This window comes from Nuphar pumila, chromosome 7 (genome assembly GCF_984573655.1).
Source record: "Nuphar pumila chromosome 7, dmNupPumi1.hap1.1, whole genome shotgun sequence".
NCBI classification, from domain to species: domain Eukaryota; kingdom Viridiplantae; phylum Streptophyta; class Magnoliopsida; order Nymphaeales; family Nymphaeaceae; genus Nuphar; species Nuphar pumila.
This window is the reverse complement of record NC_143255.1, coordinates 114,479,952-114,494,512: the sequence shown is the minus strand read 5'-3', so window position 1 is coordinate 114,494,512 and position 14,561 is coordinate 114,479,952. Positions and strand designations below refer to the sequence as shown.

Here is a 14,561-nt window from a genome sequence, read left to right as displayed (position 1 = left end):
TATATCATCATCGTTTAAAAAATTTATCAATATTTGTTGGTTATTTATGTTTGGAGAATAACTATACTGAAAGCTCAATAACTCTTCTGCATATCTGGATTTACGAGACATCAAGGCCACAAATTTTTTAAAGCTAACATTTTTAGAGACCAATATATATCTTCAATTAGTATGATCAGGGCTACAATATTGTACTTTAACCCTTTCAAAGGTCATAATTAACTGTTTACACCAACCACACAACATATCATTCATCCAATGAAAATAACACGTGACAAAAAGGTCATTCATATATCCTAAGTACAGTTAATTAACAAAACTACTTATAACAATCACTCTAAAATAAACTAAATACAAAACCTTAACCCCTATCGAATGCTTGTTCACAGACAACCCCAACCCCATCACATTAATTGAATGCTTGTGCACAGTTAACCTTAGTACCATTATTTTAAGACAAAGCCACTAAATATTAAATAAAGAACAAGAAAACAAACATAAATCATCTACAACACCAACAAATACAAATCTATAAAAAAACCCTAAACAAAAAATTGTGACAAATATTAAATAAAACAAGCAAATATGCATAAATCTTCCACGACAACAACCAAACATAAATATTGCAAGGCTGTATTAAATATATATCTACAAAAAAATTAAGAATGCAAGAAAATTATATATATATATATATATATGAAACTCACTTTAAGATCTAATCGAAAGATAGAAAAGTTGACCAAAAGGATATCACAACCTCACTAAAATGATGAAAGATGATTTCACAATTATCATCGCACAGAAGATAAAGGGAGAGAGAAAAGGGTAAGGGTTCTAGATGGAAAAGTGTTAGGGTTCTAACGAAACAAAAAAATGAAAAAATAACACCGCAATGACTTTATATATGAATCAACAAGCATACAGACATTCGCAATAGGTATTTATGAATGTTAGAAGACATTTTTGAACATCTTAGATGAGTATTTACTTATGTGAGGTTCGCAAGTTATATTCATGAAGGACGCCTATATTTGTAAATGTTGTACTGTATTTGCAGATGTCCACAAAATCTTTTTAATTGAAAGGTTATGAACTTCCTACAACATACCTATATATCACATGAACCTCAACAGGTTCGCATGTGCAAAGGGCAAAAATATCTTAAAAAGTTGGTCATCGACGATTTTGGATATGCAGGAAATTTTGTCAAATTGGTAGGTATTCCGGAAAGCTCCCCATTTTGTCAAATTGGTAGGAATTTTGTCAATCGGCCATTAAAAGTAAGTATAGGAAGTGAACCATAGCATCCTCCAAAACCAATCTGATCACATGTAAAAGCGCAAAAGGCTTTTCAGTATCCGTACACCCTCAGTGCAAGGTGCACACCTCTCAGAAAGAATGCATCTTCTATTTCCTGTGGTTAATGATGAGTGCACCCAAAAGAAATGGTTTCAATTGCCTTGAGACATATGCCTGCAACCATATAATCACACTGAGTGTAGAGATCTTCACAAGCTAAGCTGGAGCTGCTTGTGAGTGGCTCATCTTGTTGCCCACACTAATATACACAGTTCTTTGCCAAATAAATCTTCCGCTCCATAGTCGAGCTAATTGTCCACTCCTAAGGAACATTGCAATAGAGGCTGCCAGTACCTTTGCGCAGTTATGTAATCTCCTGGTGGAGCTGTAGGTAAAGCAGAATTTTTTAGTGCTCTGGTATATAATATCTGACACCAACCATCTGAGATAAAACCATGAATAAAATATAGCAGAAATTATTCGGTTTCGTTTACGCCTTGAAAATATGGATATTAAAGAATTCTACCTTGTTATGATAATTAGAGTACCATTCACATTGTGATAAAAAAATTTGAGCACATTGAGTTTGATCATCATTTCATCGCAGAGATATTTGGTGGAGTCGTATCCTTGTCATATGTGAAATCTTGGAAAGATATTTGTACTCTTCCACTAAGAGGTTATTTACCTTAATTCATCTCCACACTTGCAGTGATTCTTGTTGCACCCTCTCAAATTTGAGGAAGGTGAAAGTATACAAAGTATATACTCTTGTAATGATTCACATTATATGCAGCGTCACTGCATGGTGGGCATGCTGTGACCTGCCACCCATCTTGGCATTTCTCGGGATAGGTGTGGTATCCATCTCAAGAAATGTTAAGATGGATGGTCATCAAAAGCAGCGCCGCATACCTCAAGTACGGAAACATTCTCTTGCCCCTGTTAATCTTTGCAATCTTGTATCAAACTAACCAACCAGACATTAGAAACATTACTTTGCCCCCCAATGCAGAGATCAATAAAGTGACAGATACTTCTTCTATGCTGCAAAGATCAATTGGATAAATACTGAACTGTATCATGCTACACGGATCACATAATTTCTTGCAAGCCACCAAAAGGCACACTACATTACAGTTAGACATGGCAAACTACAAAACTGCCAGCTTCAATAACTTCTGAGAAAATAACCGATAATTGGAGCTATAAACACTTGCTTAAAGCTTATGTACAAGAGAGGAATTTAACTTCGACCATTGTGCACCCCATAACATGCATGGGGTATATATTCAAGCCTTCCAGCCATAACCCATGTCTGCTGGTTCACCATTGAATATCCCATTTTCTGCAAATTCAGGAGAAACATCCTGAACCAGCTCAGGCAGGTGGAGGTTCTCTGACACATCAGATCTTAAATTAAAGACCTTGTTGCCACCCAGAGTCGTCGGACTGTAGGTAGCATTTTTAAAGATAGTATTCCTGCTAGGCGTCATACCAATAACATTATTGGCTAAGTTGCTGTTTCCAAACCCTACCCTGTCACCAACCGCAACCCTTGAAGCCAAAATTGCTGAAACGCCTGTTGCTTGGAAAACATCCTCAACTGCATTTACATTTGCATTCTGCCCGCTAAGCGACTGCCCTGATGGACTTCCATTGCTGTTTAATACATCATGCATCAGTTGCTGAAGTACATGTTGCTGCAACTGCTGGGTTGGTTGAGAAGACGGGGGATGCATGGTCTGAAGCAAGTTAGGGTTCAGTGAGGCCTGATGAACTGTTGTCGATAGAGGCACATTTTGTAGAGAGATGGGCATTGAAGAGATAGGCCCTTGGAATGGTGATGATTGCGATGGCACTTGATTTGAACCACCAAAGGAAGAGGTATCCTGTGAAAGAGCAGTTGAATTTGAATTTACAGAGTTCTGTCTGAGTAAACTGTGATGCCCAGTCAATCCCACCACAGGGTTGGGAGAGCCACTCAATACTCTGCTACCTAGATGGCAGATATTCGTATGGTTGTTTAGACCAGAATGCATAGCCAACATCTTATCGGCCGATGTTTGGTCTGGAGCCATCCCCTGACTCATCATCTGGTCCATCTGCAATTTTGGTGTTTGAAGCTTGGAAGCGGCAGCCAGTTGAAGATAGCTCTTCAAACTTTCTGCAGAAAACACAACAATGGGTTTCAAAAAAATGTCCACTGGTAACATGTTGATTTGCATTATTGGAAGCCCATTTGATTGAATCAAAGAATTTTGCTTTATAAATTACATGAAACATGTCTAGAAAAAGCGAAAAAAGTAGAAAGCACTCTCTCAAGTAACAAGTTAAAGATCTTTCTCCTTTTTTCTGCATGAGATGGTTTGCATCAAAAGTGTTTCCAAGGAATCTGCTTCTAATTCACGATCTGACTGCTCTATTCAACAAATTAACAGACTACTTATCCATGTCATACAGTTAAGAGTCGTGAAGGGGTTGGCATGGCTGGCTGGGAGTCTAGAAAGAAATCAAGTAGCTGTTCACATTGTAAAAAGAGCTTTCAGGTACAAGTTCCAGCACTCATGCTTGGTGAACAACTTTGTTCTTCTTATCACCACCATCTGTAATGAAATGGTGGTCTTCCACAAAAGCACGAGAAATCTTCAAAAGAGTGTCTATTAGAGACACTTCAAGCATAACCCATAAAAGGATAAAAATGAAAGAACACACAAAAATAAGTAAATCTTTATTTCTTCACAAGAAATGCTTAAGAAGCATTGATACAAAGTGGAGGGGGATCACCCCTATTTATACAAGTAGAAGAGACGAATGAGAGCTTTAGAGCTCTCCTTGAGAGTCATTGGACAGCTCTAAATATAGCCGTTGGACTAGGTCCAATGACTACATTGCTAGTCAAGTCCTAGTTGGGACTTGACTAGAATGTAATGTCTAGTTCAAAATGAACTAGACAATAAATAAAAGAAAATAAAAATATACATAATAATATTATTATATATTATTATTATACATATTATATATGTTACATTTTACATTTTAGCACTCTCCCTCAAACTTACGGTACAATGAGCGAAAGTCTGCTTAAGAGAGTGAAATATGGGATAGCAAGAGATTTGGTAAAGAAGTCTGCTAATTAGTATTCTGATGTAACATAAGGCAAATCAATGGTTCCAATGAGATATTTCTCTCTGCCGTAGTGAGAGTCCATCTCAATATGTTTGGTGCGTTCATAAAATGTCTGGTTGCTGGCAATATAGATCGCACTCTTATTGCCACATCATATTCTTGAAGCTTGTATTGCTTCAGCACCCATGTCAGCTAACAGTCTGAGCCAAACAAATTTTATTGTCATGGTGGTTATGGCTCTATATTCAGCTTCGGTGAAAGAGTGAGAGATCTTCTGTTGCTTTTTTCATCTCTATGAAATTAACGATTCACTTAAGAAAACACAAAAAACAGTGGTTGAGTGTATATTATTGGATTCACCTTCCAAGTCTGCATCAGTATAGGCAATTAAATCTAAAGACGACGAAGCAAATAAGAAGAGTCCACGTGAAAGGGAAGACTTTATGTATCTAATAATACGCAAGATTGCTCCCATATGAACAAAAGTGAGGGCATGTTGAAATTGACTAGTGTATGCAATATGTGCTAAAGTGCTCTGATAAGCTGTCTATAAAGGAGCGGGATCATCAAGAGGTTCTCCATCATCAATCTTCATTTTGATGTTGACAACTTCTAGAGTGTCTACTTTCTTGTCATCTGTAATTTTAGACCTGAAAACAATATCAAAAACAAATTTAGACTGAGATATTAAATACCCACGAGAAGAATAAGCAACTTCAATTCCTAAAAAATATCTTAATAAACCTAAGTGAGTCATTTCAAAATAAGTTTTAAAAAGCGTTTTGATGTTTGCAACTCCTTGTTTGTCACCTCCAGTGATGATCATATCGTCCACATAGAAAAGGAGAACAATAATGCTTGCATCAGAATTCTTAATAAACAAAGTAGCGTCAGTCAAACAAGATTGAAAATCAATATCAATCATAACACGACTAAATCTGTCATACCAGGCTTTTAGTGCTTGTTTAAAACCATAAAGTATTTTTTTTAAATAAAGAGTTTTACCCTTAGGGATACTAATACCAGGTGGAGCTTCCATGTATATTTCTTCAATTAGATTTCATTGAAAAAAATATTTTTGACATCCATCTGAAATATGGGTCATTTACTAATAGAGGCCAAGGCTATTAAAGTTCTGACAGTGGTCATACGAGCAACAGGGACAAAAGTTTCTTCATAATTGATTTCGTACTCTTGAGCATAACCTTTGGCCACTAAACGAGATTTATACCTTTCAAGAGTTCCATCACTCTTGGTTTTTATTTTTTAGACTCATCGACAACCTATAGGTTTCTTACCTCGAAGAATATCTTGGATGGTCCAAGCGTTAGCCTTTTCTAATTCGTCTAATTTTGTTTTGATGGCCTCTACCCATTCTATATGGTTTTTGGCTTGAGAATAGGATGCGGTTTTACATATGATTGTATTAATGCCAACGTTGTGAAAAGCGTTGAGGCGTAGCGAGGCGCTCCACCAAAATCTGAGGTGAGGCACAAGCCTTGAGGCGTAAAGCGTAAGCCTCAAAAAAAAATTAACTTAAAAAAACTATAAAAAATATCTAAAATTATAAATAAATAAAAAATTCTTGATTGATGAAGCAACCAACAAGAAATAAAAAATCTCAAATAAATACTGAAAAATATGAGATTAACATGTAAAAGTAACATTAATGCAACAACTTGATCTATGTAAGTATCTAAAAAATAAAACATGGGCATTCATTAAATAAAAAATTAACATTAAAGAACATCCAAACGTGATCTCAATGTCCAAACGAATATTCTAAATCTTAATAAGGAGGAAAGAGGATAAAGACATAGCACGATATAATTTAATGCAGCAAGAGAACATCCAATGAATAGATTTTTGTTTTTTTCAACAAGGGAACATCCAATGAAAATAAAATGCTAATACAAATACAGCAAGGGAAAGGGAACAGAAAGTAGAAAAATACAACAATCTATTGTGTGCACACGCTAATAAAAACCAATAATTATAAATGAAATGCAAACGACACTCATTTCAACAATATAAAAACAAAAAAGGAAACCAAAAAAGAAACCAGCTAAGGTTTTTCAACAGATGGGATGTTGTTTATCGCATGGATGAATGGCATAAGGTTGACCTCTACCATCGGAAGTAGAGGTCACGCGTGGTCTGCAAAATCAATCAAATGCACTAGACGTGCCTGTGACAGCACGCTAACAGCACAGCAGTTGCAAAGTCGCTGATTTTCGCAGACACTCGTTGAAAGGTGGGAAGAGCATCAACGATTGAGAGAGGGGGGGAAAGAGCACACCTGGCCTCCGAGAGAGGGAGAGCGAGCTAACTCAATGGTGGCGACGTGGGCAGGTGAGGAGAGGGAAGCGCGAGCAGGAAAGAAGAGGGAAGCACGAGCCGAAGAGGAGCTGGAGGTCGAGCAGGCGAAGGTGGAGAGTGAAAATGCCTTTTTACTAACCTAATCAATTAAAATTGTGTGAAAACCCCTCATTTATGGTCAAATGGTGACTTTGACCCTCATTTGACTAAAAAATTAGAGGCGTATACACCTCGGCTTGAGGCGCGCCTCGCCCTGAGGCGTGCGCCTCAAGGCCTATGAGGCGCATGCCTTGAGCCTTTTGCGATTTATATGTGCGCCTCAAGGCATAAAGCCCCTCGCCTTGAGGCGAGGTGCGCTTTTTGCGCCTTGAGGCATGTTTTCAATAACACTGATTAATGCAATAATTGCCTTGTATGTGGGTGAAAAGGATTCGTATGACAAATTTTTCAGGAGGTCTAAAAATTCTAGATGACCTTCTGTTTGGTACTTAGAAAATGAGTTTGCTCTTCATTATCATCATTGTGTTCAACAACAATAGGACTTTGATTGTCAAAGTCACATTCAAGATCTCATTCATTGGATTTTGAAGTCAAATCTATTAAAAGGAAATATTCAGTGACTTCCTTAGGTTTTTAGAAATCAAAAAACTTTCTTTCTCTAGGAAAGATATATTTCTTGATATATATAATTTTTCATTTTAAAAATCAAAACACCTATAGCCTTTTTTATTATCGACATATCCTAAGAAGTCATAAGGAATCGCACGAGGAGAAAGTTTGTCATTCTTGTTGGTGAAAACAAAACACTTGCATCTAAAGACTCTTAATTTAGAATAATCAAGAAATAAGTTGACAAGTTTTACAATTGAAGTTATGTTTTTCAAAGAAGAAGATGACATTCGATTAATAAGATAGGTAGTATTTAGGGTAGCTTCCGCCCAAAAATATTTTGGAACTTGATTTGTTATTAGTAAGGTCCTAGTAGTTTCCATGATGTGTCGATGTTTACGTTCGCCCAGGCCATTTTGTTGTGATGTGTGTGAACAAGATATTTGGTGTGTAATGCCAATGTAAATTAAGATGTCTTTTAATTCTTTGGACATAAATTCTCTCCCTCAATCAGTGCAAAAAATGAAAATATCATTTTAAAATTTATCTTTAACCATTTTATAAAATGTTTGAAAATGTGAAAAAAAACTCAGATTTGTACTTAAGTAAATCCAAGTATGCCTAGAATAGTCATCGACAAAAATAACATAATACCTTTTGAAATAACTGGTGCAGGACCCTAAACATCCGAATGTATTAATTCAAGTGGGTCTAGAGGAAACAAAAGCTCAATCATGAAATGGTAATCTTTTCATTTTGCCAAGGATGCAGTCTTTACAAGTAAAACTTTCAGAATTACAAAATTTTCTTAAACTTTGAAAATGTTGGATTTTAGACATATGAAGATCACCAAGTCTTTTGTGTCATAAATTCAACTCTAGTTTCTGAACATTATAACAAAAGCATTCTTAGGCAATTCCAAAAAATCCATGTAATAGTGTCATTCTTTATGGTCTTTCCCAATCAGCTTTCATGACTAGCGATCATGTACCGAACAACCACGAGAAGAGATATTACACCCATAATCAGATATTTGATAAACAGATAAGAGGTTTAAATTCAATTTAGGAATATGTCTAACTTCTGGGATAAAAAAATTCTTTGTTTTAAGAAGTTTTTCAAAAAATTTTATTCCTTCTATTTCAAGAGAGATCCCATCAGCTATAAAAACTTTTGACACACTTGAGTTACTTTTAAGACATTCGGATAAGCTATTGACATTTGGGGTCATATGAAAGGAGGTCCCAGAATCAAGGAGCCAAGGTGATGCAGTGGAGGAATCGGTGTTGATGTTGTTGACGCTGATTGGTGAAGGCAACCTATTTCATTCACAAGTCTGCGCTAATACATCATTAGTTTAATAGGGTTACAATAATTCCCACATGGACAAAAATGCCCTTGTATTAGTAACTCATTACATTAAAATACAAAGCCTGAGAATGGATATGGATCCTTTATTAAATGGATCCATATCCAACCCATATTCTAATAGCGCGCAGCAAAGGGGAATCAACTTTGACACTGCTGACGTTGGCTAATGAAAGCACGACCCTCACGGTGGTGCGTTGGCAGAAATGAGAGAATGCCCAAAATGAGAAAGATGGGCCTCAAACTTTATTTGATTAATAAACCCAATGAATAATGTAAGTAACTGTAGACTGACAGGGAACTAACAATGAAAAGTCAAAAGAAAAAAAAGAAACAACTGATATGGTTGAAAGGAAGAAAACAATTAAAAAAAACAAAGGGAAAACTGTTGAAGACAAAATACGGCTGTTGTCAGTTCTGAATAATCTCTACCTGCGCACAAAACCCTAGAGGGGTTTTCAAAGACTTTGGCTGGATCCGGGTAGCGAGTCTAGCCCCGGAGCCGATGTTGCTCCGACATGATGTTGGATCTGGAGTTGTCTGACCCGTACTCTCTATGCTTGCCTGGAGTTGGTACACAGTGGTACCTCCCCTCCATGTCTTAGAACCAGTATGGGAATTGGATTCACTGCTTGGATCTGATTCTCAGAGTGCAAATCTAGTCCTCTACGTGAGTCACGCTGTATGAACCCGAGTCCATCCTGCTCTGCATCATTCTCCCCTGGTTGGGAAAAAGTCGGCTCCAACGACTTGTTCTCACAGGAAGCACTTAGATCATGCATAGTAAATGTAGGAGGAAAATGAGAATTTTCGTGCAGCTCAAGGAGGTAAGATCGGTCTAGTAGGTTCGCGAGCCAGGGAAGCCCCGGCTCCTTGGTGGGAAGAAGAATTATCTTATGGCCCTGAAAAACAAATGTGTATGTGTTCCTACGGCGGTCATGAATGGTTTTATAGTCGAACTGTCAGGGACGCCCCAAAAGGATGTGGCACGCACTCATAGGGACCACATCACACCACACTTCATCGTGGTAATGCTCCCCCATGGAGAATCGAACTAGGCAACGCAGAGTGATGGGTACATCGTTCCCTTTTTTGAACCATGCCATTGTATAGGGTTGGGACAGTTTTTTTGTTTTTAAACTCAAGGCGGACACAAGACTCTCGAACACCATATTCTCACATGCCCCAGTATCAATGATAACATTACATGCACGCCCCTCACAGTTGCACCGCGTTCTAAAAATATTATTCCGCAACCATTTTGTCGGGGTCAACTCTCGGGATGTGGTCAACACATGACGGGTAGTTAACAAATTTTCGATGCTGCCATCGAACTCTACGACCTTCACATCGTCATTCCCCTTAACAAGCGACTCATCCTCGCTCTCACTGTCGGACGCAGACTCAACAATGCCCTCTGCTAGATGAGTGTTCTTATTCATGGTGGGACACTTGGATGCAATATGACCTAACTCTTGACACCTAAAACAACGAACAGTGGACTCACTGGGCTTACCCTTGGATATGGTGTGGTACGCGGGTCCAGACTGATCGGGTTTGCTAGGGTCGACTCCAGACTGACTGGACTGATTACTACGGGATGTCCTATGTTCCTGCCTCCCTTTCAGTTTCTCCTCCACATGCATGGCATAACTACTTGCCTGATCCAATGACTCGACTATGATGCAAATGAAGTTGTCAGAAATAGTAGAACGAAGACCAGAAATATACCTCGTGACCTGCTGGCGGGCAGTCTCCTCGATCTGCACTTGTAGGAACAGACGATGAAACTCAGCGGTGTACTCTGCCACAGTATTGGTGCCTTGACGCAGGATCAAGTACTCCTTGTAGGCCCTCTCAGCGTGATCTGACGGCACGAACTTAGATTGCATCAACCGCTGCATCTCTTCCCAAGTTTGTACACACTCTAATCTTTGTCACTCTCTCGACCTCTGCATCTCAACCCACCATGTTTGTGCTAGGCCTCTCAACCGAGTAGAGGCTAGGGAGACACGACGGTGCTCGGTGACATCGTGGTAGTCGAAGAAGAATTGGACGGCATGTGACCAATCAAAGAACTACTCTGCATCGAACCAACCTGTGAACTCTAGAAGCTCCAACTTCACCCCATACGTGGAGGGACGCTCTAGTGCTCTCTGTTGTCGGGTCTCTACCATTCCTGCAGGATGCTCGTTCCAGAATGTGTCATCATCCCACATTGCTTCATCGTCGTGGTCCTATTCGCTTGGCTGCTGGGGTTGGCGGATTCCGACGACCTGTTGCCGGCGCTTTGGTTGCGCCAATCCTTGCTGAATCTGCCTCGGTCTAGCTGGCCCGTGGGCGGGAATCATCTGTGGCCGACGTTGGGGTACCGGTATGACAGGTGGTCCTGCGATAGGCGAAAGGGTTGGTCGGGTCTCGGGCTCTGGGTGGGTAGAAATTGGATAGTATGGGTTTGGGTTATGGGTCGGGTTAGGATAATGGTATTGGGTCGGGTATGGTATTGGGTTTTGGATCTAGGGTGGGTTAATGGGCTGATTCTGGTTCGGGAATTGGGTCTGGTTGGTATAATATTGGGTTGGTTCGCCCGATTAGATATGGATCGGGTACAGTGTTAAACTACTCGTCGGACCCAGATTTGGATAAGTTGGATCGAGGATCGAGTTATGGGGATAAGAGGCTTGGTTTTAACTCGATCCACGATCCATATGATTATGGGTCTAGTTTTTACCTGGCTCAAATCCAACTTGGAGCTCCGTCCGGGTCCGATATGAGTTTTGGTCGGCATTGGATCCATTTTGAGGGTCAAAACTAAAGGGTTGGGCCTGATTCAGGACAAACCGCGAACCAGATCCAACTGGGTAGGTCGGCTAAGGGAGTTCGAAACTCGAACCTGCTCCCGAAGACCCAAAGAATGGTCCCCGAGAACCGGATCTAGGTGCCGCTGCAAAATAATCTGGGCCAGACCCTCTCGGGGTTGGACCCATCCACAAGGGTCCGTGACCCCCTGCGCGCTGGTGGGCTGCAGCAACACCCCCACGCGCAACCTCGAAAAAAGGGGCCTAGTCAGCCCCCAGCCTGGCCGACGTTGTGGAGCCAGCACTCGGGCCCAATGTCACGTTGGAGCCTTGCAACCTGGGCCCAAGTTGTGGCACAGGCACCAAGGCACGAGGCCAGGCCTGTGCACCAGAACTTATGCTGAGATACACAGCCAGAGACCCCGTGACTTGGCTGACCAGCACCGACGACCTGATTGGTAACGGTGACAGGTTCCACAGTGGGAGACGGTACCAGATTTGGAGTGTCGGCGTGACCAGGATGGATCGACTGACCCGGTTCAGCTGTGGTGGCAGGTAAGCGACTGTATGTGTCGTCACCCAAGTTTGTTCATGTTTTCATCATTGAAGTCGCACGCATACCTCCGGATGACTCGACGATTACCAGTCGATCCTCAATCCCATCGATGCGCTTTGACATACCAGCCATATCTTTATTTAGGCGCAATAGGTTTTCCTACATCTGAGTTACGATGTCCAGCATCGGCAACACCAGATCTTCCACGACGGTTCCCTCCCGCTCTTTTCCATCGGTAGGATCGTGCCTCGCCTCTTGAGCCATCCGCTGACGAAGGAGGATGCCTGCACTCTGATACCACTTTGATGCAGTGGAGGAATCGGTGTTGATGTTGTTGACGTTGATTGGTGAAGGCACGCGTGCAGCGAAGGGGAATCAATTTTGACATTGTTGACGTTGGCTAATGAAAGCACGACCCTCACGATGGTGCGTTGGCAGAAATGAGAGAATGCCCAAAACGAGAAAGATGGGCCTCAAATTTTATTTGATTAATAAACCCAATGAACAATGTAAGTAACGGTAGCCTGACAGGGAACTAACAATGAAAAGGCAAAAGAAAAAAAGAAACAACTGATATGGTTGAAAGGAAGAAAACAATTTAAAAAAAACAAAGGGAAAACTGCTAAAGACAAAATACGGCTGCTACCAGTTCTGAATAATCTCTGCCTGCGCACAAAACCCTAGAGGGGTTTTAAAGACTTTAGTTCGATCCGGGTAGCGGGTCCGACCCCGGACCTAATGTTGCTCCGGCATGATGTTGGATATGGAGTTGTCCGACCCGTACTCTCTATGCTTGCCTGGCGTTGGTACACAGTGGTACCTCCCCTCCATGTCTTGGAACCAATATGGGAATTGGATCCACTGCTTGGATCTGATTCTCAGAGTGCAAATCCAGTCCTCTACGTGAGTCACGCTGTATGAACCCGGGTCCATCCTGCTCTGCATCACAAGGAAAGTTATCGGGATCGGAGAATGATGAAACAGATGCTCCAGTTGAGGCTTCAATTGAGGAGGATGCTCCTTTGAAAAGAGGTTGAAGAATTTTCATCAATTAAGCCATAAAAACCAGTGCATCTTGATCTTTTGATTCTGATCTGACCGATTCAACCTTTTTTTCGTTCTCTTTAGCTTAGGACATTGAGGCCCACAGTGCCCCCGGCTCATGACAATGATGACAAGTGACTTTTCTTTTTTAAAATCACCACCTTGTCTAACAAAGTGAGGATGCCTATAAGTGCGCACATAGTTACCCGGTCTAGACACAGCTAGAACGAAGTCATCTTCAGTTTTTTGAGTATTCTTCCTAAGTCTATTTTCCTCCATAGTTAGCTCCTCTATAGTTTCAATGATAGAGGAAACTTTTTCACAATATAAAAGAGCCGATTTGTTCGACTCAAATTCTAGTCTTAAACCGTTTATAAATTGATAAAAATGTTTCATATTGAATTGCTTTTGGCGAAGCTCGATATCTTCAGAACAATGCCATTTTGACTGAGAAGAACCAGTTCCTCCCAAAGTTCGGATAACTCGTAATATTCTCTTATAGTTATGTCCTTTTGAGTCATCATCCGAACTTTGTCTTGTAAATTACACACATGTGCAATATCTTTAAGAGAATACATATTTTTAAGATATTTCCAAGCTTTATCGGCATGCTTAAATTTAGCAAGACTAAAGTATTTTTTGATGTCAACGTTATTAATTAGCTATGAGATAATTTTGGCGTGTCCTATTCTCTATTCTTTCCATTTTTTCTCATAGGTTGCCAACGCCTTATTCTTCTCTCCTTCCGTGAGAGGTACTTCTTTGTCATTCTCAACTTTTGTGAGAATTAGTTTTAGTTCTGAATCGGAACCATCAACTATACCCCACAAACCTTTTCCCCAAATGTGGTGCTTCATGATTGAAGCCCACATTACGTAGTTGGTGTCATTTAATTTCATGGGTACGATGGTGATCTTATCATTGTCATCCATCTTTTACAAGGGTATGAAAAAATAATAATATATGAGAAAAGAAAAAGATAAGAGAGGAGAAGAACGAGCACAATCTCAAAATTTTGTAGCCAAGCTTCCTCCGAAGTCCTTTCCTTCTCTAAAACGATCACTTGAGTCACAAACAAGAAGATAAAACACTCTTTCCAAAGGGAGAATGGAAAACGAGGCGGGAATCTTTAAGATCGAAGGTTCTTCAAGGCTTTGATACCGTGTAATGAAATGGTGGTCTTCCACAAAAGCATGAGAAATCTTCAAAAGAGTATCTATTGGAGACACTTCAAGCATAACCCATAAAAGGGTAAAAATGGAAGAAAACACAAAAATAAATGAATCTTTATTTCTTCACAAGAAATGCTTAAGAAGCATTGATACAAAGTGGAGGGGGATCACCCCTATTTATACAAGTGGAAGAGATTAGAGCTCTCGAGAGTCCAACTACTCTAAATATAGTTGTTGGACTAGGTCCAACGACTACATTGCTAGTAA

At 40.1% G+C, this 14,561-nt stretch overlaps 1 protein-coding gene across 1 annotated transcript in view; it reads right to left on the bottom strand.

Annotated features, from left to right (window-relative positions):
* Nucleotides 1-2,347: 2,347 nt before the first annotated feature.
* LOC149833019 (putative transcriptional regulator SLK2) overlaps nt 2,348-14,561 on the bottom strand; it is a 54,170-nt gene continuing 41,956 nt past the window's right edge. Inside the window, exon 9 of the mRNA XM_090014848.1 lies at nt 2,348-3,466. Within this exon, the coding sequence (XP_089870974.1) occupies nt 2,592-3,466 (875 nt within the window). The 3' untranslated portion in view covers nt 2,348-2,591. The remainder of the gene's footprint in view (nt 3,467-14,561) is intronic.